The sequence below is a fragment of the Tachyglossus aculeatus genome, chromosome Y4, assembly GCF_015852505.1.
Source record: "Tachyglossus aculeatus isolate mTacAcu1 chromosome Y4, mTacAcu1.pri, whole genome shotgun sequence".
NCBI lineage: Eukaryota > Metazoa > Chordata > Mammalia > Monotremata > Tachyglossidae > Tachyglossus > Tachyglossus aculeatus.
This window is the reverse complement of record NC_052096.1, coordinates 6,966,651-6,991,714: the sequence shown is the minus strand read 5'-3', so window position 1 is coordinate 6,991,714 and position 25,064 is coordinate 6,966,651. Positions and strand designations below refer to the sequence as shown.

General features: G+C 52.2%; 1 protein-coding gene across 4 annotated transcripts; it reads right to left on the bottom strand.

Annotated features, from left to right (window-relative positions):
* Positions 1-3,196: 3,196 nt before the first annotated feature.
* On the bottom strand, positions 3,197-23,324 carry TARS2 (threonyl-tRNA synthetase 2, mitochondrial). 4 transcript variants are annotated; one of them, XM_038768651.1, is made up of 18 exons: positions 23,220-23,324; positions 19,263-19,450; positions 19,008-19,131; positions 18,762-18,898; positions 15,674-15,794; positions 15,449-15,510; positions 13,186-13,264; positions 12,919-13,056; positions 12,732-12,830; positions 12,429-12,628; positions 10,373-10,535; positions 9,042-9,179; positions 8,888-8,965; positions 7,715-7,815; positions 7,348-7,449; positions 6,169-6,241; positions 5,870-5,984; positions 3,198-3,377 (listed from the first exon to the last, which is right to left on the bottom strand). In XM_038768651.1, exons 1-18 carry the CDS (start codon positions 23,316-23,318, stop codon positions 3,229-3,231), a joined length of 2,166 nt encoding a protein of 721 aa, XP_038624579.1. In that variant the 5' UTR covers positions 23,319-23,324; the 3' UTR covers positions 3,198-3,228. The 4 variants fall into 4 exon arrangements, 3 of the variants coding, with proteins under 3 accessions (XP_038624579.1, XP_038624581.1, XP_038624580.1); XM_038768653.1 differs by having other exon boundaries at positions 9,042-9,226; positions 12,429-12,527; XM_038768652.1 differs by having other exon boundaries at positions 12,919-13,026.
* Positions 23,325-25,064: the final 1,740 nt, after the last annotated feature.

Below are 25,064 nucleotides of genomic sequence, written 5' to 3'. Positions count from 1 at the left end.
GACCCAGGGGAGACGGGAATCAAACCAGGCAGAGGAAAAGGCGGGCAGAGGCGGAGAGGCAGAGAGACGGCGAGGAGAGATACAGGATTTATATATAATATAAATATAATGATAGCTCTAATTCTATTTATTCTCATGGTTTTGACACCTGTCTCCATGTTTTGTTTTGTTGTCCGTCTCTCCCTTCTAGACTGTGAGCCCGGTGTGGGGTAGGGACCATCTCTCTATGTTGCCGACTTGGACTGCCCGAGAGCTTGGTGCACAGTAAGCGCTCAATCATCATCATCATCATCATCATCAACCGTATTTATTGAGCGCTGACTATGTGCAGAGCACTGTACTAAGCGCTCGGGAAGGACAAATTGGCAACATATAGAGACAGTCCCTACCCGACAGTGGGCTCACAGTCTAAAAGGGGGGATAGATACGACTGAATGAATGAACAGGGCGACAGAGGCAGAGACATCGAGAAGGGAGAGACGCAGGGACGATAGGGGCAGAGACGCCGAGAAGCGAGAGACACGAGAGATGGGGGACAGGCAGAGACAGCCCCCCCATCCCCTCCACCTCCCCACAGCACTTGCATTTATTTCTACATATTTATTACTCTATTTATTTCATTTGTTCATGCTTACTCTATTTTATTAATGATGTGTATTCATTCTTTTAGACTGTGAGCCCACTGTTGGGTAGACTGTCTCTATATGTTGCCAACTTGTACTTCCCAAGCGCTTAGTCCAGTGCTCTGCACACAGTAAGCGCTCAATAAATACGATTGATGATGATGATGATGATGATATAGCTCTAATTCTATTTACTCTGATGGTATTGACGCCTGTCTGTTTTGTTTTGTCGTCTGTGAGCCCGTTGTTGGGGAAGGACCGTCTCTATCTGTGGCCTAAAACTGGACTTCCCAATCGCTTAGGCTTAGTGGAGAGAGCCCGGGCTTGGGAGTCAGAGGTCATGGGTTCCAATCCCGGCTCCGCCACTTGTCAGCTGGGTGACTTTGGGCGAGTCACTTCACTTCTCTTAGAACAGTGCTCGGCGCTTGGAACGGTGCTTGGCACATAGTAAGCGCTTAACAAATACCAACATTATTATTATTATCCTCTGGGCCTCAGGTCTCTCATCTGTAAAATGGGGAGGAAGACTGGGAGCCTCAAGTGGGACAACCTATTAACCTTGTATCTATTCTGGTGCTTAGAACAGTGCTTGGCACATAGTAAGCGCTTAACAAACACCATTATTTATTATTATTATTATTATTCAGGCAAGAACTCCTCACTCTCAGCTTCAAGGCCGTCCATCCCCTCGCCCCCTCCTCCCTCACCTCCCTTCTGTCCTTCTCCAGCCCAGCCCGCACCCTCCGCTCCTCTGCCACCGCTCACCTCCTCACCGGGCCTCCTTCTCGCCCGTACCACCATCGACCCCCGGCCCCCGTCCTCCCCCTGGCCCGGAATGTCCTCCCTCCACACCTCCTCCAAGCTGGCTCTCTTCCTCCCATCAAAGCCCTACTGAGAGCTCACCTCCTCCAGGAGGCCTTCCCACACTGAGCCCCCTTTCTCCTCTCCTCCTCCCCATCACCCCCCCCCCGCCCTACCTCCTTCCCCTCCCCACAGCACCTGGATATATGTTTGTACAGATTTATCACTCTAGTTTACTTGTACTTATTTACTATTCTATTTTATTGCGTTAGTATGTTTGGTTTTGTTCTCTGTCACCCCCTTCTAGACTGTGAGCCCACTGTTGGGTAGGGGACCGTCTCTATATCTGTTGCCGACTTGGACTTCCCAAGCGCTTAGTACAGCGCTCTGCACACAGTAAGCGCTCAATAAATACGATTGATTGTTAATATGTTTTCTTTTGTTGCCTGTCTCCCCCCTTCTAGCCTGTGAGCCCGTTGTTGGGTAGGGGACCGTCTCTATCTGTTCCCGACTTGGACTTCCCAATCGCTTAGTACAGCTCTCTGCACACAGTAAGTGCTCAATAACAGTCAATATCATATCCCCTCCATCCCCCCCACCCGCCTTGCCTCCTTCCCTTCCCCACAGCACCTCTATATATGTATATATATTTGTACGGATGTATTACTCTTTTCATTTATTTATTTTACTTGTACGTATTTATTCTATTTATTTTACTTTTTTACTATGTTTTTTTTGTTGTCCATCTCCCCCTTCTAGACTGTGAGCCCGCTGTTGGGTAGGGACCGGCTCTAGATGTTGCCAACTTGTCCTTCCCAAGCGCTTAGTCCAGTGCTCTGCACGCAGTAAGCGCTCAATAAATAGGATTGATTGATTGAATGAATGAATGAATACACACCCCGAGTGAGGAAGGTCGGGCTCCATGCGCACGCACGCAAACACACACACACACACACACACTCTCTCTCTCTCTCGCTCTCTCTCACTCACTCAGGGTTGGCAGGCCGACCTCCCCACGCATGCGCATACACACTTGCGAGCGGGCCGACTTTCCCACGCATGCGCATACATACTGGAGGGCGGGGCAGGTCGACCTCCCCACGCATGCGCATACACACACACGGGCCGGAGGGGGAGGTGGGGCTCCTCTCGCGGACACACACACACGGGGGCGGGCAGAGCGGGCTGCACGCGCACGCGCACACACGGAGAGTGTGGGGGGGGCAGGCCGGTCTCTTCACGCATGCGCATACACACAGTGGAGGCCAATCTCCCCACGCATGCGCACCCCCAATACACACACACACACACACACACACACACTCACTCTCACACATCCCCGCGCAGGCGCACACGCGCATTGCCTGTCTTAGCCTCTCCGCCGTCTCCCCCGTTGCGGCCGGGGCGTCCGTGGTTCTCACCTCCCTGCGCGACGCTGGCGTTGCTGGGGTCGGCGATGAGCAGGCCCAGGCCCAAGCCCAGGCCCAGGCCCAGCAGGACCGAGCCCAGCGAGGGCCCCATCGGGGCAAAGACCGGCAGGGAGGCAGGAAAAGAGGAAGGGAGGGAAAGCAGGAAGAAGGCAGGCCTCGGTGGGGAACCGGTCCTTAAGGATGGGCAGCAGTGGTGGTGGCTGTGGTCCTCGCAGGCTTTTATAGCCCGGTGATCCGCCCTCGCCCGGCCCTCCTCCTCCTCCTCCTCCTCCTTCTCAGCCCATGAGTCACCAACCCCTCCCAGGCCCTTCAGACCTGCCCCCACGAAAACGGACACGGCGGCCTCGCTGTCCACTTTATTCCCTTCCCTCGGCTCAGAAGAGGTCCTCGGCGTTGGGGACCCTGGCGTCCTGCAGCTCCCGCAGCCGCTCCGCCACGTCCCGCAGGCCCCGCTCCCCCGGGCGCCGGTTCTCCCGGGTCCGGACGTTGACCGTGCCCCGGGACTCCTCCAGCGGCCCGACCACTGCGGGAGGGGCAGGCGAGGGGGTCAAGAACCCCCTGACCCCGGCGGCTCGGAGACCCTCCCCGAAGCCGGAGGGGCGACCTGAGGCCCCGGCAACAAGGGCACAGAGACGGGGCCACCAGACACACAAAACTAGACTGTGAGCCCGTTGTTGGGTACGAACCATCTCCATATGTTGCCAACTTGGACTTCCCAAGCGCTTAGCACAGTGCTCTGCACACAGTAAGCGCTCAAATACAATGGAAGGAATGAATGTTCTGTTTTATCGTCTGTCTCCCCCTTCTAGACTGTGAGCCCGGTTGTTGGGTAGGAACCGTCTCTATATGTTGCCGACTTGGACTTCCCAAGCGCTTAGTACAGTGCTCTGCACACAGTAAGCGCTCAAATACAATGGAATGAATGAATGTTCTGTTTTGTTCTTTATCTCCCTCTCCTAGACTGTGATCCCGTTGTTGGGTAGGAACCGTCTCTATATGTTGCCGACTTGGACTTCCCAAGCGCTTAGTACAGTGCTCTGCACACAGTAAGCGCTCAAATACAATGGAATGAATGAATGTTCTGTTTTGTTCTTTATCTCCCTCTCCTAGACTGTGATCCCGTTGTTGGGTAGGGACCGTCTCTAGATGTTGCCAACTTGGACTTCCCAAGCGCTTGGGACAGTGCTCTGCACACAGTAAGCGCTCAAATACGATGGAAGGAATGAATGTTCTGTTTTATCGTCTGTCTCCCCCTTCTAGACTGTGAGCCCGTTGTTGGGTAGGAACCGTCTCTATATGTTGCCGACTTGGACTTCCCAAGCACTTAGTACAGTGCTCTGCACACAGTAAGCACTCAAATACAATGGAATGAATGAATGTTGTTTTGTTCTTTATCTCCCTCTCCTAGACTGTGATCCCGTTGTTGGGTAGGAACCGTCTCTATATGTTGCCGACTTGGACTTCCCAAGCGCTTAGTACAGTGCTCTGCACACAGTAAGCGCTCAAATACAATGGAATGAATGAATGTTCTGTTTTGTTCTTTATCTCCCTCTCCTAGACTGTGATCCCGCTGTTGGGTAGGGACCGTCTCTAGATGTTGCCAACTTGGACTTCCCAAGCACTTGGGACAGTGCTCTGCACACAGTAAGCGCTCAAATACGATGGAAGGAATGAATGTTCTGTTTTATCGTCTGTCTCCCCCTTCTAGACTGTGAGCCCGGTTGTTGGGTAGGAACCGTCTCTATATGTCGCCGACTTGGACTTCCCAAGCGCTTAGCACAGTGCTCTGCACACAGTAAGCACTCAAATACAATGGAATGAATGAATGTTCTGTTTTGTTCTTTATCTCCCTCTCCTAGACTGTGATCCCGTTGTTGGGTAGGGGCTGTCTCTAGATGTTGCCAACTTGGACTTCCCAAGCGCTTGGGACAGTGCTCCGCACACAGTAAGCGCTCAATAAACACGACTGAATGAATGAAAACCAGGGCGGGAGATGGACAGGGAAGCAGAGAGACTGGGGAGAGAGAGTCCCGGAGCCGAGGGGAGACAGGGGGCAAGAGGAAGACCGAAGGAGGGACATGAAGGACACTCGGAGACTAGGGGGGAGGCAGATTTACGACGAGGAAGACATGAGGGTGAGGGAGAGAGACACAGAGAGAGGAAAACAGCCACGGGAGAGACGGGCAAAGACTTGAGGGAGAGATGGACAGAGACAGGGAAGAGATACATAAGAGGAGAGATGGGGAGAGACATGGGGAGAGAGGTCAGAGACGGAGTGGGAGACAGACGGAGACATTGGGGAGAGGGGGAGAGACAGGACAGACATACAATGAGAGATACAGGGCTGAGAGAGACGCAGAGACAAAGGAGGGCAGACAGAGATGGGGAGAAAGGCAGGCAGGCTGGTCTGGGCCCCGGGACCCTTCCCCTCTTCCTCCCAGGATGGGGGCTTGAGACCCCTTCTTTCCACTGGAGCCTGGGGCAGGGAGTGTCAGACGGGGCCACCCCCTCCCGTCTCTAATCTGGGGCTAAATAGACGCCGCCAATCAATTAATTAAACAATTAATCTCGGTGTTATGAAGACTCCCGCCCTTTCTCCGCCTCCTGAGTTCATCAACCCCGCAGGGGGCGGGGGCAGGTGGAGCTGGGAAGTCGGGCGTCCCGGGCTCCCGGCGGCCCCGTCCCCCACCCCCCGGGTACTGATGAGCCCACTGTTGGGTAGGGAACCGTCTCTAGATGTTGCCAACTTGGACTTCCCAAGCGCTTAGTCCAGTGCTCTGCACCATAAGCGCTCAATAAATACGATTGAACGAATGACGAGCCACAACGTTAGCTGGAGAAGGGGTCGGGGGGTGTGTGCCTTCTAGACTGTGAGCCTGCTGTTGGGTAGGGCCCGTCTCTGTATGTTGCCAACCTGTACTTCCCAAGCGCTGAGTCCAGTGCTCTGCACACGGTAAGCGCTCAGTAAATACGATTGAATGAATGAATGAATGAATGCCCCGAGGTCCCCCTCACCGAGCTGGAAGTTGTAGCTGGCCAGCTGGGCCCGGCGGACCCTGTAGCCAAAAGTGCGGGTCGGGTCCGGGTCCACGTCAACGGCCAGCCCGGCCGCCTGCAGGGCCTGCTGCACCTGAGCGGGGGGCAGGAGGCGGGCCGGTCAGCGCGGCCGGAGCCCTGGGCAACCCCGGGGGGCCCAGGGCCACCACCCACGGGTGGGCCGCCGACCGGCCAGCCCATCCCGGCCCGCTGCACCCGAGCGGCGGGCACCCCCGGGCCCGCTCCCCGTCCCGGCCCGTCCCCGGGCTCTCCCTCACCTGACGGGCATAGGCCTCCTGCTTCGGTCCCACGGGGATCACTATGGCCTGGAGCGGGGACAGCCACAGCGGCCTGGGGGGTGAACGCATATATTATGTATATATAATATATGTATAGTATAATACATATAGTATAGCATAATACATATAGTATATAATATAATATATACTAATACATATATAATATATAATTACATATCATAACATATATTATATAATTATAATACAAATATACAACATATAATGTAATAATATATAACATAACAATATATATTATAATAATTATAATAATAATTATAAAATAACTATATAATACACAATCATATATTATAATTATATTATATATAATATATAGTAATAATATAGTATAATACATATAGTGCATATAATATATGTATAGCATAATATATACTATATATATTATATAGTTATATATAACATATATTATATATAACTATATAATATATGTATAGTATAATATATACTATATATATTATATAGTTATATATAATATATATTACATTACATATTTCATATATTATATATAATATATGTAATATAATATATAAAACATAGTATAATTATATATTATGTATTATATATTATATTATATAATTATATATATACTATATATTATATATAGTATATATAGTTATATATTAGGTTTGTACATATTTATTACTCTATTTATTTATTTATTTATTTTGCTTGTACATAGCTACTCTATTTTATTTTGTTAGTATGTTTGGTTTTGTTCTCTGTCTCCCCCTTTTAGACTGTGAGCCCACTGTTGGGTAGGGACTGTCTCTAGATGTTGCCAATTTGTACTTCCCAGGCGCTTAGTCCAGTGCTCTGCACATAGTAAGCGCTCAATAAATACAATCGATGATGACTGATGATGAACGGACGGGCGGTTCGAACGGGGGTGACACCCCTGGGTCAATCAATCGATCAATCAATCGCATTAACTTTGGCTAAGTCACTTCACTTCTCTGGGCCTCAGTTCCCTCATCTGGAAAACGGGGATGAAGACCGTCCCCGCAGGACACCCTGATCACGTTGTAACCTCCCCGGTGCTTAGGACAGTGCTTTGCACATAGTAAGCGCTTAAGAAATGCCATTATTATCATCATTATTATTATTATGGGGGGGGTCAGAGGTTGAAGGTCAGGGGCTCACCATTTTCCCCCGCAGCTCTCGGCCAGCACCGCCATGGTCCGCTCCACGGAGCCCAGCACGGCCCGGTGGATTAGCACCGGCCTCTCGGGGGTCCCGGCCCGCCTGGAGGGGAGACCCCCGCCCCGGGGGCGGCCGGGGTGAGGTGGGAGAGGAGGGAGACTGTGAGCCCACTGTTGGGTAGGGACTGTCTCTAGATGTTGCCAATTTGTCCTTCCCAAGCGCTTAGTACAGTGCTCTGCACACAGTAGGTGCTCAATAAATACGATTGATGAGAGGCCCGCCCGCTGCCCTCCCCCCGGCCCGGGCCTGGAAGGGGGAGTCACCCGGGGGTGGGCGAGGGGGTCCGGGGCACGGGGGGTCCGCGTACCCCGTGTACTGGAGGTCGAAGCGCAGGGGCATCTGGAAGTCCAGCTGGACGGTACCGCACTGGTGGGGACGGCCAAGGGCGTCGCGGACGTGGACGTCGATCTGGGGGCGCACCGGCCGGCGAGGGGGGGTGGGCGCTGGAAGCCCCCCCAACAGACCCCCCGCCCCGGCCGGCCCGTCCCCTTATAACGATGGCATTTATTAAGCGCTTACTATGTGCAGAGCACTGTTCTAAGCGCTGGGGAGGTTACAAGGTGATCAGCTCCCCTTCTCATCATCAATCGTATTTGTTGAGCGCTTACTGTGTGCAGAGCACTGTACTAAGCACTTGGGAAGTACAAATTGGCAACATCTAGAGACAGTCCCTACCCAACATTGGGCTCACAGTCTAAAAGAACAGTGCTTTGCACAGGGTAAGCGCTTAATAAACTCCATCATTATTATTATTAGAAGGGGGAGCCAGAGAACAAAACCATAGTAATAAAATAAATAGAATGGATACGTACAAGTGAAATAGTGTAATAAATATGTACAAACATATATACAGGGATTAGAACCCACGACCTCTGACTCCCTCTTTCCCCCCGAGCCACGCCGCCTCTGGCAGCCCCTAAACCGTGGCTATCATCATCATCATCAATCGTATTTATTGAGCGCTTACTATGTGCAGAGCACTGGACTAAGCGCTTGGGAAGTACAAATTGGCAACATCTAGAGACGGTCCCTACCCAACAGTGGGCTCACAGTCTGAAAGGGGAGGACAGAGAACAAAACCAAACATACTAACAAAATAAAATCAATAGAATAGATATGTACAAGTAAAATAGAGTAAAAAATGAGACAGACAACAAAACCAAACATACTAACAAAATAAATAGAATAGATATGTACAAGTAAAATAAATAGAGTAAAAAATATGTACAAACATATATACATATATACAGGTGCTGTGGGGAAGGGAAGGAGGTAAGATGGGGGAGATGGAGAGGGGGACGAGGGGGAGAGGAAGGAAGGGGCTCAGTCTGGGAAGGCCTCCTGGAGGAGGTGAGCTCTCAATAGGGCCTTGAAAAGGGAGGAAGAGAGCAAGCTTGGCGGATGGGCAGAGGGATTGGGGGCATTCCAGGCCCGGGGGAGGACGTGGGCCGGGGGTCGATGGCAGGACAGGCGGGCTCACCTTGGGTCCGTAGAAGGCTCCGTCCCCGGGGTTCAAGTCCCAGGGCTCCCCGAAATCCTCCAGACCCTTCTCAAGGACCTGGGGGGCGACGGGAGGGGGGTCAGCTCAAGCCCCCGTCCCCCACCCCCCCAAATCCCGGCATCCCGCCGCTCACCTGCTCCGCCCGATCCCAGAGGTCGGGGTCTCCCAGGAAGCCGGGGGGCCGCGTGGACAGCGCCAGGCGGAAGGAGAAGCCCAGGACGGAATAGACGGAGCGGACGAAGTCGAGGCAGCCGCGGACCTCCGCCTCCAGCTGCGGGGAGGCCCGCCGAGGTTTAGGGGCTGCCAGAGGCCGCGTGGCTCAAGGGGAAAGAGGGAGTCAGAGGTCGTGGGTTCTAATCCCTGTATATATGCTTGTACAAATTTATTACTCTATTTCACTTGTACATATCCATCCTATTTATTTTATTTTGTTCATATGGTTTTGTTCTCTGTCTCCCCCTTCTAATAATAATAATGATGGCGTTTATTAAGTGCTTACTATGTGCAAAGCCCTGTTCTAAGCGCTGGGGAGGTTACGAGGTGATCAGGGTGTCCCATGGGGGGCTCGCAGTCTTCATCCCCATTTTACAGACGAGGTTGGAGGCCTTCCCAGACTGAGCCCCTTCCTTCCTCTCCCCCTCGTCCCCCTCTCCATCCCCCCATCTTAATCAATCAATCAATCAATCAATCAATTGTATTTATTGAGCGCTTACTATGTGCAGAGCACTGTACTAAGCGCTTGGGAAGTACAAATTGCCAACACACAGAGACAGTCCCTACCCAACAGTGGGCTCACAGACTAAAAGGGGGCTCACAGACTAATCTTACCTCCTTCCCTTCCCCACAGCACCTGTATATATGTATATATGTTTGTACATATTTATTACTCTATTTATTTATTTATTTATTCATTTTACTTGTACATATCTATTCTATTTCTATTTATTTTATTTTGTTAGTATGTTTGGTTTTGTTCTCTGTCTCCCCCTTTTAGACTGTGAGCCCACTGTTGGGTAGGGACTGTCTCCAGATGTTGCCAATGTGTACTTCCCAAGCGCTTAGTCCAGTGCTCTGCACATAGTAAGCGCTCAATAAATACGATTGATTGATTAAGCGACTTGCCCAAAGTCACACAGCTGATAATTGGCGGAGCCAGGGTTTGAACCCACGACCTCTGACTCCAAAGGCCGGGCTCTTTTCCACTGAGCCGCGCTGCTTCGACTGCAGGGACCGTCTCTAGATGTTGTCAACTTGGACTTCCCAAGCGCTTAGTACAGTGCTCCGCACACAGTAAGCGCTCAATAAATACGATTGATTGATTGATTCTGGGGTTCAGGGTCGGAGGAGAGGGGCCGAGAGGTCAAAAGGGGTGGTGACGGGGGTGGGTCTCCAGGGGGTCAGTCAGGGGGGTCCCGGGCAGCGGGGGCCGGTTCCTCGGGGGGGGGGAGGGGGGCGGACGGGCACCTGTTCGGGGGCGCAGAAGATGTGCGCGTCGTCCTGCTGGAAGCGGCGCAGCCTGGTGAGCCCCCCGAGGGTCCCCGAGGCCTCGCAGCGATGCAGGACCCCGAACTCGGCCAGGCGCAGCGGCAGCTCCGTCCAGGACCGTTCTCGGTGCGCAAACAGCAGGCTGACCCATGGGACGGACGGGCAGGGGGGCGGAGGTCACCACCCCCGAGGGGGCCCGGGCCGCCCCCCACGGCTCCTCAGGCCTGGCTCTCTCTCCCTCCTGGGCTCCCTTCAGGGTCAGACTTTTCCTACCGCCCCACCTCCTCCAGGAAGCCTTCCCTGACCCCCCCACTTTCAAACCCCCCTAACAATCCCACCTCCTCCAGGAGGAATTCCCTGGCTCCCCAACTTCAAACCACTCTGACGATCCCACCTCCTCCAGGAAGAATTCCCTGGCTCCCCAACTTCAAACCACTCGGACAATCCCACCTCCTCCAGGAAGCTTTCCCTGACTCCACCCCTCCTCCAGGAAGCCTTCCCTGACTCCCCACTTTTAACCCCCCCCCAAAGATCCCACCTCCTCCAGGAAGAATTCCCTGACCCCCCACTTTCAACCCCCCGAGACGGTCATATCTCCTCCAGGAAGAATTCCCTGACTCCCCAACTTCAAACCACTCAGACGATTCCACCTCCTCCGGGAAGCTTTCCTACCCCATCTCCAGGAAGCCTTCCCTGACCCTCCACTTTCAACCTCCCCCGACGATCCCACCTCCTCCAGGAGGAATTCCCTGGCTCCCCAACTTCAAACCACTCGGACAATCCCACCTCCTCCGGGAAGCTTTCCCTGACTCCACCCCTCCTCCAGGAAGCCTTCCCTGACCCCCCCACTTTCAATCCCCCTCCACAACGATCCCACCTCCTCCAGGAAGAATTCCCTGGCTCCCCAACTTCAAACCGCTCTGATGATCCCACCTCCTCCAGGAAACCTTCCCCGACTCCCCTACTTCAAACCACTCGGACAATCCCACCTCCTCCAGGAAGCTTTCTCTGACTCCCCAGCTTCAAACCACTCGGACAATCCCACCTCTTCCGGGAAGCTTTCCCTGACCCCCCACCTTCTAGCCCCTCTGATGGTCCCACCTCCTCCGGGGAGCCGTCCCTCCTCCAGGAAGCCTTCCCTGACTCCCCAACTTCAAACTGCTCTGACGATCCCACCTCCTCCAAGAAGCCTTCCCTGACCCCCACCTTCAAACCCTCCGGCAATCCCACCTCCTCCAGGAAGCCTTCCCTGACCCCCACCGTCAAACCCTCCGGCAATCCCACCTCCTCCAGGAAGCCTTCCCTGACCCCCACCTTCAAACCCTCTGGCAATCCCACCTCCTCCAGGAAGCCTTCCCTGACCCCCACCTTCAAACCCTCTGGCCATCCCACCTCCTCCAGGAAGCCTTCCCTGACCCCCACCTTCAAACCCCTCCAGCAATCCCGTCTCCTCCAGGAAGGCTTCCCTGACCCCCACCTTCAAACCCCTCCAGGAATCCCATCTCCTCCAGGAAGCCTTCCCTGACCCCCACCTTCAAACCCTCCAGGAATCCCGTCTCCTCCAGGAAGCCTTCCCTGACCCCCACCTTCAAACCCTCCGGCCATCCCGTCTCCTCCAGGAAGCCTTCCCTGACCCCCACCTTCAAACCCTCTGGCAATCCCACCTCCTCCAGGAAGCCTTCCCTGACCCCCACCTTCAAACCCCTCCAGGAATCCCGTCTCCTCCAGGAAGCCTTCCCTGACCCCCACCTTCAAACCCTCTGGCCATCCCACCTCCTCCAGGAAGCCTTCCCTGACCCCCACCTTCAAACCCCTCCAGGAATCCCACCTCCTCCAGGAAGCCTTCCCTGCCTCCCCAACTTCAAGCCGCTCTGACAATCCCTCCTCCTCCAGGAAGCCTTCCCTGATCCCCCCGCTTCAAACCCCTCCCAAGGTCCCACCTCCTCCGGGAAGCGTGCGCCCCCGCTCCCAGGAGCCCTCCCAACCGAGGGGCACGGGCACCCCTGCCCCCAGAAGCCCCCCGCAACGTCCTCACCAGTGAGCGGGGCAGTTCATGGGCTTGAGGGCGAGGGAGTCTGGGGGGGCCGGGGCACGGTGGGGGCCGGGGTCGTGTTGGGGGGCCACGGCGAACATGCTGTCCCGGAAGCGATCCCAGTGACCCGAGCGCTCCCACAGCCGGGCGCAGAACAGCGTCGGGGTCTGCACCTCCACGAAGCCGCGCCGGGCGTACTCGCTCTGCGGGGGCACGGGGACCGCGGGCGGCTGCCGGGGGTCCCGCCACGCGCCCCCCCCCGCCAGGCCCCGCCGGCCCCCGCCGCGCCCGGCCCCGCGGCCGTACCCGGATGAAGGCCACGAGAGCGTTGTAGACCCGCGTCCCGCGGGGCAGGAAGAAGCAGCCCCCGGGGCTCAGCTCGTGGAAGAAGAAAAGCTCCTGCTCCTGGGCGGGGGGCGGAGCGGGGGGTCAGCGGGAGGGCCCCCCGGCTCCGCGGGAATCCAACCGCCCCGCGCCCCCGGGCCCCCCGCACCTTCCCGATGTGGCGGTGGTCTCTGCTCTTGGCTTCCTCCCGCTGCCGCTCCCAGGCCCGCAGCCCCTCGGCCGTGGGGAAGGAGACCCCGGACACGCGACGCAGCTCCTGCGGCCCCGGAGACGCCACGGCCCCGGTCTGCGTCGGAGGAGGACGGGTGGCGGGGGGGGGGGCACGTGGCCGGGCCCCCGGGGGTCGGGAGATGCCCACGCGCCGCACAGGCTGCGAGCCCCCCGGCCCGGCCCGCCGCCCCCCGCCGCCCCGTACCTCCAGCAGACGGAGGGCCGCGATGAGGCCGGTGTGCCTCAGGTGGGGGCCCCCGCACAGCTCCACCAGCGATCCGCACCTGCGGGGGCACCGGGGGCATTCATTCAGTCATCATCATCGACTAGATATGTACAAGTAAAAGAAATAAATAACTAAATAGAGTAATAAATATGTACAAACATATCATCATCATCAATCGTATTTATTGAGCGCTTACTATGTGCAGAGCACTGGACTAAGCGCTTGGGAAGTACAAATTGGCAACATATAGAGACAGTCCCTACCCAACAGTGGGCTCACAGTTGTATTTATTGAGCACTTACTGTGGGCCCGGAATGCCCTCCCTCTGCCCATCCGCCGCACTAGCTCTCTTCCTCCCTTCAAGGCCCTACTGAGAGCTCACCTCCTCCAGGAGGCCTTCCCACACTCAGCCCCCTCCTCCCCCTCTCCATCCCCCCCATCTTACCTCCTTCCCTTCCCCACAACACCTGTATATATGTTTGTACATATTTATTACTCTATTTATTTATTTATTTTACCTGTCCATATCTATTCTATTTATTTTGTTTTGTTAGTATGTTTGGTTTTGTTCTCTGTCTCCCCCTTTTAGACTGTGAGCCCACTGTTGGGTAGGGACTGTCTCTAGATGTTGCCAATTTGTACTTCCCAAGCGCTTAGTACAGTGCTCTGCACATAGTAAGCGCTCAATAAATACAATTGATGATGATGATGATATGTTTGTACATATTTATTACTCTATTTATTTATTTATTTATTTATTTTACTTGTACATATCTATTCTATTTATTTTATTTTGTTAGTATGTTTGGTTTTGTTCTCTGTCTCCCCCTTTTAGACTGTGAGCCCACTGTTGGGTAGGGACCGTCTCTATATGTTGCCAATCTGTACTTCCCAAGCGCTTAGTCCTGTGCTCTGCACATAGTGAGTGCTCAATAAATATGATTGATGATGATGATATGTTTGTACATATTTATTACTCTATTTATTTATTTATTTATTTTACTTGTACATATCTATTCTATTTATTTTATTTTGTTAGTATGTTTGGTTCTGTTCTCTGTCTCCCCCTTTTAGACTGTGAGCCCGCTGTTGGGTAGGGACCGTCTCTAGATCATCATCATCATCAATCGTATTTATTGAGCGCTTACTATGTGCAGAGCACTGTACTAAGCGCTTGGGAAGTACAAACTGGCAACATCTAGAGACAGTCCCTACCCAACAGTGGGCTCCCAGTCTAAAAGGGGAGGACAGAGAACAAAACCAAACATACTAACAAAATAAAATAAATAGAATAGCTCAATCAATCAATCGTATTTAGTGAGCGCTTACTATGTGCAGAGCACTGGACTAAGCGCTTGGGAAGTACAAATTGGCAACACACAGAGACAGTCCCTACCCAACAGTGGGCTCACAGTCTAAAAGGGGAAGACAGAGAACAAAACCAAACATACTAACAAAATAAAATAAATAGAATAGATCAATCAATCAATCAATCGTATTTATTGAGCGCTCACTATGTGCAGAGCACTGGACTAAGCGCTTGGGAAGTACAAATTGGCAACACACAGAGACAGTCCCTACCCAACAGTGGGCTCACAGTCTAAAAGGGGAGGACAGAGAACAAAACCAAACATACTAACAAAATAAAATAAATAGAATAGATCAATCAATCAACCAATCAATCGTATTTATTGAGCGCTCACTATGTGCAGAGCACTGGACTAAGCGCTTGGGAAGTACAAATTGGCAACACACAGAGACAGTCCCTACCCAACAGTGGGCTCACAGTCTAAAAGGGGGAGACAGAGAACAGAACCAAACAGACCAACAAAATAAAATAAATAGGATAGAAATGGACAAGCAAAATAAATAAATAGAGTAATAAATATGTACAACCATATATACATATATACAGGTGCTGTGGGGAAGGGAAGGAGGTAAGGCGGGGAGGATGACATCCCCCCATCTTACCTCCTTCCCTTCCCCACAGCACCTGTATATATGTATATATGGTTGTGCATATTTATTACTCTATTTATTTATTTGCATCTGCACATAGTAAGCGCTCAATAAATCCGATTGATGATGTGTGTGTGTGTGTGCAGAGCACTGGACTGAGCGCTTGGGAAGTACACGTCGGCCACCTGGAGAGACGGTCCCTAGAGAAGGGCAATGGTGGGGGGAACGATTCGCCAGGCCGGACCCCTCCCACCCCCCCCCCCAGCGACGCGGCCCCCCTCACCCGTACACCGTGGCCGTCGGGGCCGCCCCCTCCTCTATCAGCCGCAGCTTGGACGGGTCATCCTGCGCGGGGGGCGGGCAGAGGAGGGGGTTGGAAGCGAGCGGGAGCGTGTCTTCCCGCTTCCCAACTCCCAGGGGGGCCCCGCCCTCCCCGGATGGAGATGCTCCCTGCTTCCAGAACTCCCGGCTCCTTCGGGATACGGGCACCCCCTGACCCCCTCGGGACCTTGAAGAGCCGGCGCAGGTGGCATCGGGTGGCGTCCAGCCGGCGGATGGGCATCTCTTGGGCCAGCAGATGCCGGCAGGCCTCCTCCAGGACGGGCAGCTCCGCGCTCCGGACGGAGCTCCTGCAACGGGCAAGCGACGTTCCCGTCGGGGGCGGAAGGGGCCTGGGACGACCCCCCCACCGCTTCCCCGGGAAGCGCGACGACTGTGAGCCCACCTTTTAGACTGTGAGCCCACTGTTGGTTAGGGACTGTCTCTATGTGATGCCAATTTGTACTTCCCAAGCGCTTAGTACAGTGCTCTGCACATAGTAAGCGCTCAATAAATACGATTGATTGATTGATTGACTGGGAGCCCACTATGTTGCCAACTTCCCAGGCGCTTAGTCCGGTGCTCTGCGCACAGTAAGCCCTCAATGAATACGACTGAATGAATGAATGAAGCGTGATGACTGTGAGCCCACTGTTGGGTAGGGACCATCATCATCATCATCAATCGTATTTATTGAGCGCTTACTGTGTGCAGAGCACTGGACTAAGCGCTTGGGAAGTACAAATTGGCAACATATAAAGACAGTCCCTACCCAACAGTGGGCTCACAGTCTAAAAGAACAGTGCTTTGCACAGGGTAAGCGCTTAATAAACTCCATCATTATTATTAGAAGGGGGAGCCAGAGAACAAAACCATATGAACAAAATAAAATAAATAGAATGGTTATGTACAAGTGAAATAGAGTAAGAAATATGTACAAACATATATACAGGGATTAGAACCCACGACCTCTGACTCCCTCTTTCCCCCCGAGCCACGCCGCCTCTGGCAGCCCCTAAACCTTGGCTATCATCATCATCATCATCATCATCATCAATCATATTTATTGAGCGCTTACTATGTGCAGAGCACTGGATGTTACCGTCTCCGGCGCTCAGAACAGTGCTTTGCACATAGTAAGCGCTTAACAAATACCATCATTATTATTATTATTCTATGTTGCCAACTTCCCAAGCGCTTAGTCCAGTGCTCTGCACACAGTAAGCCCTCAATAAATACGACTGAATGAATGAATGAATGAATGAAGCGTGATGACTGTGAGCCCACTGTTGGGTAGGGACCGTCTCTACATGTTACCGTCTCCGACGCTCAGAACAGTGCTTTGCACATAGTAAGCGCTTAACAAATACCATCATTATTATTATTCTATGTTGCCAACTTCCCAAGCGCTTAGTACAGTGCTCTGCGCACAGTAAGCCCTCAATAAATACGATTGAATGAATGAATGAATGAAGGAAGTGTGATGGCTGTGAGCCCACTGTTGGGTAGGGACCGTCTCTACATGTTACCGTCTCCGGTGCTTAGAACAGTGCTATGCACATAGTAAGCGCTTAACAAATACCAACACTATTATTTAGAGAGAAGCAGCGTGGCTCGGTGGAAAGAGCCCGGGCTTTGGAGTCAGAGGTCACGGGTTCGGCTCCCGGCTCCACCACCTGCCTGCTGTGTGACCTTGGGCAAGCCACTTCGCTTCTCTGAGCCTCAGTTACCTCGTCTGTAAAATGGGGATTAAAACTGTGAGCCCCCCGTGGGACAACATGATCACCCTGTAAGCTCCCCAGAGCTTAGAACAGTGCTTTGCACATACTAAGCGCTTAACAAATACCATCATTCTTATTATATGTTGCCAGCTTGTACTTCCCAAGCGCTTAGTCCAGTGCTCTGCACACAGTAAGCGCTCAATAAATACGACTGAACGAATGAAGCGCGATGACTGTGAGCCCACTGTTGGGCAGGGATCGTCTCTATAAGTTACCATCTCCAGCGCTTAGAACAGTGCTTTGCACATAGTAAGCGCTTAACAAATACCATCATTATCATTATTCTATGTTGCCAACTTGTACTTCCCAAGCGCTTAGTACAGTGCTCTGCACACAGTAAGTGCTCAATAAATACGACTGAACGAATGAAGCGCGATGACTGTGAGCCCACTGTTGGGCAGGGACTGCCTCTATATGTTACCATCTCCAGCGCTTAAAACAGTGCTTTGCACATAGTAAGCGCTTAAGAAATACCAACATTATTATTTAGAGAGAAGCAGCGTGGCTCAGTGGAAAAGAGCCTGGGCTTTGGAGTCAGCGGTCACGGGTTCAAATCCCAGCTCTGCCAACTGTCAGCTGGGTGACTTCGGGCAAGTCACCTCACTTCTCTGCTTAGTACAGCGCTTAGTACAGTGCTCTGCACACAGTAAGCGCTCAATAAATACGATCGATTGATTGATTCTCTGGGCCTCGGTTCCCTCATCTGGAAAAGTGGGGATTGACTGGGAGCCCCCCGTGGGACAACCCGATCACCTTGTACCCCCCCAGTGCTTAGAACAGTGCTTTGCACATAGTAAGCGCTTAAATACCAACACTATTATTTAGAGAGAAGCAGCGTGGCTCAGTGGAAAAGAGCCCGGGCTTTGGAGTCAGCGGTCACGGGTTCAAATCCCAGCTCTGCCCACTGCCAGCTGGGTGTGACTTCGGGCAAGTCACTTCACTTCTCTGCTTAGTCCAGCGCTCTGCACACAGTAAGCGCTCAATAAATACGATTGATTGTATCCCCCCGTCTTACCTCCTTCCCCCCGTCTTACCTCCTTCCCTTCCCCACAGCACCTGTATATATGTATATATGGTTGTACATATTTATTACTCTATTTATTTATTTATTTATTTATTTTACCTGTACATTTCTATCCTACTTATTTTATTTTGTTGGTATGTTTGTTTCTGTTCTCTGTCTCCCCCTTTTAGACTGTGAGCCCACTGTTGGGTAGGGACTGTCTCTACGTGATGCCAATTTGGACTTCCCAAGCGCTTAGTACAGTGCTCTGCACATAGTAAGCGCTCAATAAATACGACTGATTGATTGATTGATTGATTCTCTGGGCCTCGGTTCCCTCATCTGTAAAAATGGGGATTGAGTGGGAGCCCCCCGTGGGACAACCCGATCACCTTGTACCCCCCCAGTGCTTAGAACAGTGCTTGGCACGTAGTAAGCGCTTAATAAATGCCATTATTATTATTATTATTATTATGAACGCCGCCGCCACTCACCGCTGGTCCAGCCACACGTCCCGGCAGAAGAAGCCCCCCGGGAGGGCAGGGGTGGGGGTGGGCCCGGGGGCGAGGACGGCCCCCAGGACCCGCTCCAAGGCCGCCCCCAGGACCAGGGCGCTGGAGCGCCGGAAGACCTGAGTTCCGGGAGAGCCCAGTCAGGACAACCGCCCCCCCGTCCGCTCTTCCCGACGCCCGCCCGCCCGCGTCGGAGTCGTCGGAGCGGGCACCACGGGCCGGACTCACCGCCCGCCCCTCGGGCGAGTCGAAGGTCAGGAAATCGAGGTCGGCGTCCCCCTCCAGGGGCCGGTCCAGGTCATGGGGGATCCCGTTCACCCGCGCCGCCACCGCTCGGCCCGCCAGCTCCGGGCTGCCCCGGGGGAGACCCAAGGTTAGAGCCGCCCCTCCCCGGACCGCCCCCCTCGGGGAAGTCGAGGCCCAACCAAGCTTCGGGGCGGGGGTCAGAGGTCAGGGCCCGGGGCAGGGAGCTGGGAGGGATACCTGATCTGCAGGGCCAGCTGGTAAGGGGTGGTCCGCCAGCATTGCGCGCCCAGCACGCGGCCCCCGGGCAGCGCCACGCGGACCGGCCGGCTCTGGCGGGCCGCTAGGCGCTCGGCCTGGGCCGCCCACAGCTCCTCGAAGACCCCCAGGCGCTCGGCCAGGTGCGGGGCCAGCGGCTGGGCCGGGGCCTGGGGGCGGAAGAAGAGGCGACAAGTCACGGGGTGGCCGGGGGGCGGGTGACAGGGCGCGATGGGGACTTCTCCGCGGCCGCTGGGTGCAAAAATCAATCAGTCGTCGAAGAGCCCGGGCTTGGGACTCCGAGGTCAGGGGTTCAAATCCCGGCTCCGCCCCTTGGCGGCTGTGTGACTTTGGGCAAGTCACCTCACTTCTCTGGGCCTCAGTTCCCTCATCTGTCAAACAGGGATGAATCAATCAATCAATCAATCGTATTTATTGAGCGCTTACTGGCCTGGAATGCCCCCCCTCTGCCCATCCGCCGCGCTAGCTCTCTTCCTCCCTTCAAGGCCCTACTGAGAGCTCACCTCCTCCAGGAGGCCTTCCCACAGTCAGCCCCTTCCTTCCTCTCCCCCACGTCCTCCTCTCCATCCCCCCATCTTACCTCCTTCCCTTCCCCACGGCACCTGTAGATATGTATATATGTTTGTACAAATTTATTACTCTATTTATTTTACCTGTACATATCTATTCTATTTATTTTATTTTGTTAGTATGTTTGGTTTTGTTCTCTGTCTCCCCCTTTTAGACTGTGAGCCCACTGTTGGGTAGGGACTGTCTCTATATGTTGTCAACTTGGACTTCCCAAACGCTTAGTACAGTGCTCAGCACACAGCAAGCGCTCAATAAATACGATTGATTGATTGATTACTGTGTGCAGAGCACTGTACTAAGCGCTTGGGAAGTCCAAGTTGGCAACATCTAGAGACGGTCCCTACCCAAGAGAGGGCTCACAGTCTAGAAGACTGTGACTGTGAGCCCCATGTGGGACAACATGAACATCTTGTATTCATTCATTCAATCGTATTTATTGAGCGCTTACTGTGTGCAGAGCACTGGACTAAGCGCTTGGGAAGTCCAAGTTGGCAACATATTGAGACAGTCCCTACACAACAGTGGGCTCACAGTCTAGAAGGGGGAGACAGACGACAAAACATATTAACAAAATAAATAGAATAGATAAATAGAATAGTAAATATGTAAATATGTATGTGGGCCTTGTGACCTCCCCAGTGCAAAGAACAGTGCTTGGCACATAGTAAGCGCTTAATAAATGCTGTCATCATCATCATCATCATTATTATTATTCTCTGGGCCTCAAGTCTCAGAATGGGGATGAAGTCTGTGAGCCCCACGTAGGGCAGGGCCTGTGTCCACCCGGATTTGCTCGGTACCTGCCCCGGCGCTCAGTAATAATAATAATAATAATAATAATAATAATAATGGCATTTGTTAAGCGCTTACTACGTGCAAAGCACTGTTCTAAGCACTGGGGGGGATACAAGGTGATCAGGTTGTCCCACGTGGGGCTCACCATCTTAATCCCCATTTTACAGATGAGGTAACTGAGGCTACGAGAAGTTAAGTGACTTGCCCAAGGTCACACAGCAGACATGTGGTGGAGCCGGGATTCGAACCCATGACCTCTGACTCCATAGCCCATGCTCTTTGCACTGAGCCAGAGAAGCAGCGTGGCTCAGTGGAAAGAGCCTGGGCTTTGGAGTCAGGGGTCACGGGTTTGGGCTCTGCCACTAGTCAGCTGGGTGACTTTGGGCAAGTCACTTCACTTCTCTGGGCCTCAGTTCCCTCATCTGTAAAATGGGGATGAAGACTGTGAGCCCCCACAGTGGGACAACCTGATCTCCTTGTAATCTCCCCAGCACTTAGAACAGTGCTTGGCACATAGTAAGCACTTAATAAATACCGTTATTATTATTACTATTATTATTAAATACGATTGAATGAATAATCCCGCCGCCTGTCTGCTGTGTGACCTTGGGCCAGTCCCTTCCCGTGGCTCAGTGGAAAGAGCCCGGGCTTTGGAGTCAGGAGTCACGGGTTCGAATCCCCGCTCTGCCACTTGTCAGCTGTGTGCTTTTGGGCAGGTCACTTCCCCTCTCTGGGCCTCAGTTCCCTCATCTGGAAAATGGGGATGAAGACTGAGCCCACCATGGGACAACCTGATCACCTTGTAACCTCCCCAGCGCTTAGAACAGTGCTTTGCACACAGCAAGTGCTTAATAAATGCCATCACCATTATTATTATTAATTCACTTCATTTCTCTGAGCCTCAGTTACCTCATCTGTAAAATGGGGATGAAAACTGTGAGCCCCCCGTGGAACAACGTGATCACCTCGTAACCTCCCCAGCGCTTAGAACAGAGCTTGGCAGACAGTAGGCACTTAACAGATACCATCGTTATCATTACTATAGTGATGTACTATAATAAATGCCACCATTATTATTATTATTATTATTATTATCATTATTATTCTCTGGGCCTCAAGTCGCAGAATGGGGATGAAGCCCGTGGGCTCCACGTGGGGTGGGGCCTAAGTTCACCCTGAGAATAATAATAATAATGGTAATATGGCATTTGTTAAGAGCTTACTAGGTGCAAAGCACTGTTCTAAGCGCTGGGGAGGATACTATGATGGAATTTGTTCATTCATTCATTCAATCGTATTTATTGAGCGCTTACTGTGTGCGGAGCACTGTACTAAGCGCTTGGGAAGTCCAAGTTGGCAACATATGGAGACGGTCCCTACCCAACAACGGGCTCACAGTCTAGAAGCGCATTTGTTAAGCGCTTACTAGGTGCAAAGCACTGTTCTAAGCGCTGGGGAGGATACTAATGATGGAATTTGTTCATTCATTCATTCAATCGTATTTATTGAGCGCTTACTGTGTGCGGAGCACTGTACTAAGCGCTTGGGAAGTACAAGTTGGCAACATATAGAGACGGTCCCTACCCAACAACGGGCTCACAGTCTAGAAGCGCATTTGTTAAGCCCTTACTAGGTGCAAAGTGCTGTTCTAAGCGCTGGGGAGGATGCTAATGATGGCATTTGCTAAGCGCTTACTAGGCGCAAAGCACTGTTCTAAGCGCTGGGGAGGATACTAATGATGGCATTTGTTAAGCGCTTACTAGGTGCAAAGCACTGTTCTAAGCGCTGGGGAGGATGCTGCTGATGGCATTTGTTCATTCATTCAATCGTATTTACTGAGCGCTTACTGTGTGCAGAGCACTGGACTAAGCGCTTAATAAAGACGATTGAATGAATGATTGAATGGCATTCGTTAAGCGCTTACTATCAATCAATCGTATTTATTGAGCGCTTACTGTGTGCTGAGCACTGGACTAAGCGCTTGGGAAGTCCAAGTTGGCAACAGTGGGCTCTCAGCAAAGCACTCTTCTAAGCGCTGGGGGGGGAATCATCATCATCATCAATCGTATTTATTGAGCGCTTACTATGTGCAGAGCACTGCACTAAGCGCTTGGGAAGTACAAATTGGCAACATCTAGAGATCGGGTTTAGACTGTAATGTAAGGAGATGTTTTAGACTGTGAGCCCACTGTTGGGTAGGGACCGTCTCTAGATGTTGCCAATTTGGACTTCCCAAGCGCTTAGTCCAGTGCTCTGCACACAGGAAGCGCTCAATAAATACGATTGATTGATTGGTCGGGTTGCCCCCTGATTTGCTCGACGTTCAGTACAGCGCCTGGCACCTGTGGTAAGCGCTGCTGGAGTGGGTCATTTCTGCTGCCTGTGCCCGGGCCTTGGGGGCACAGGGTGGGGGGGACCCCGGGGAGGTTGGGGGGCAAAGGGGGGAGGGAAGGAAGGAAAAGGAAGGAAGGAAAAAGAAGGAAGGAAAAGGAAGGAAGGAAAAGGAAGGAAGGAAAAGGAAGGAAAGAAGATGTCCAGGGCCCCGACACCCACCGTGCTCAGGGCCCGCACGAGCAGCATCCGCCTCATGCCAACCTCGACGCCAGCCCAGGCCCGGCCCACCGACGCACTGCGCATGCGCGGCCACCTCATGCCAACCTCGCCGGCCGCCGAGCGACCCACCGCGCAGGCGCAGTCAGGCCGCCCCAGGCGCCGGAGCCTGACCGCCCGAGTGCGCAGGCGCGGCCCCCTCCGGCCCCATCCCCGCCGCCGGCCGGCGAGCGCGCAGGCGCAGCAGTCCCCCCGGTCCGGACCGCCAGGCCCCGCCCTCCGAGCCCGCCCATTGGCTGCCGCCCTGGGCCACGTGCTAGAAGCGTCCCGTCCCCCCGGCAACGCGGAGCGCCAGCTTGCAGTTCCGGGGCGCAAGCGTTCCGGATCCCCGCCCCTTCGGTTTCTTCTTCTTCTACTTCTTCTATGATTTCTTCTTCTCCTTTAATTTCTTCTATTATTTCTTTTTTTCCACTATTACTTCTTCTGTTATTTCTTCTTTTATTTCTTTAATTTATTCTATTATTTCTTTAATTTCTTCTATTATTTCTTTTATTTCTTCTATTATTTCTTCTTTAATTTCTTCTATTATTTAATTTCTTCTATTATTTCTTTAATTTCTTCTATTATTTCTTTTATTTCTTCTATTATTTCTTCTTTGATTTCTTCTATTATTTCTTCTTTAATTTCTTCTATTATTTCTTCTTTAATTTCTTCTATTATTTCTTCTATTATTTCTTCTTTAATTTCTTCTTTTATTTCTTCTTTAATTTCTTCTATTATTTCTTTTATTTCTTCTATTATTTCTTTTTCAATTTCTTCTATTATTTCTTCTTTAATTTCTTCTATTTCTTCTTTAATTTCTTCTATTATTTCTTCTTTAATTTCTCCTATTATTTCTTCTTTAATTTCTCCTATTATTTCTTCTTTAATTTCTCCTATTATTTCTTCTTTAATTTCTTCTATTATTTCTTCTTTTATTTCTTCTATTATTTCTACTATTCTATCATTATTATTATTATTATTATTACAATAGAACAATATAACAGAATTGGTAGACACATTCCCCGCTCACAACGAGCTTAGAGTCTAAAGGGGCAGACGCATATTCATATAAATAAGCAAATGACACAGATGGACTTAAGTGGTGTCTCTCCTCGACCCCTCCAGTCTGGCTTCCGTCCCCTACATTCCACGGAAACTGCCCTCCTGCTTGCCAAATCCAATGGCTCATACTCCATCCTAATCCTCCTCAACCTCTCAGCTGCCTTCAACACTGTAGACCACCCCCTTCTCCTCAACATGCTATCTGACCTTGGCTTCACAGACTCCATCCTCTCCTGGTTCTCCTCTTATCTCTCTGGCCGTTCATTCTCAGTCTCTTTTGCAGGCTCCTCCTCCCCCTCCCATCCCCTTACTGTGGGGGTTCCCTAAGGTTCAGTGCTTGGTCCCCTTCTGTTCTCGATCTACATGCACTCCCTTGGTGACCTCATTCGCTCCCACGGCTTCAACTATCATCTCTATGCTGATGACACCCAGATCTACATCTCTGACCCTGCTCTCTCCTCCTGCCTTCAGGACATCTCCATCTGGACGTCTGCCCGCCACCTAAAACTCAACATGTCCAAGACTGAACTCCTTGTCTTCCCTCCCAAACCCTGCCCTCTCCTTGATTTTCCCATCACTGTTGACGGCACTACCATCCTTCCCGTCTCACAAGTCCGCAACCTTGGTGTCATCCTCGACTCCGCTCTCTCGTTCACCCCTCACATCCAAGCCGTCACCAAAACCTGCCGATCTCAGCTCCGCAACATTGCCAAGATCCGCCCTTTCCTCTCCATCCATACTGCT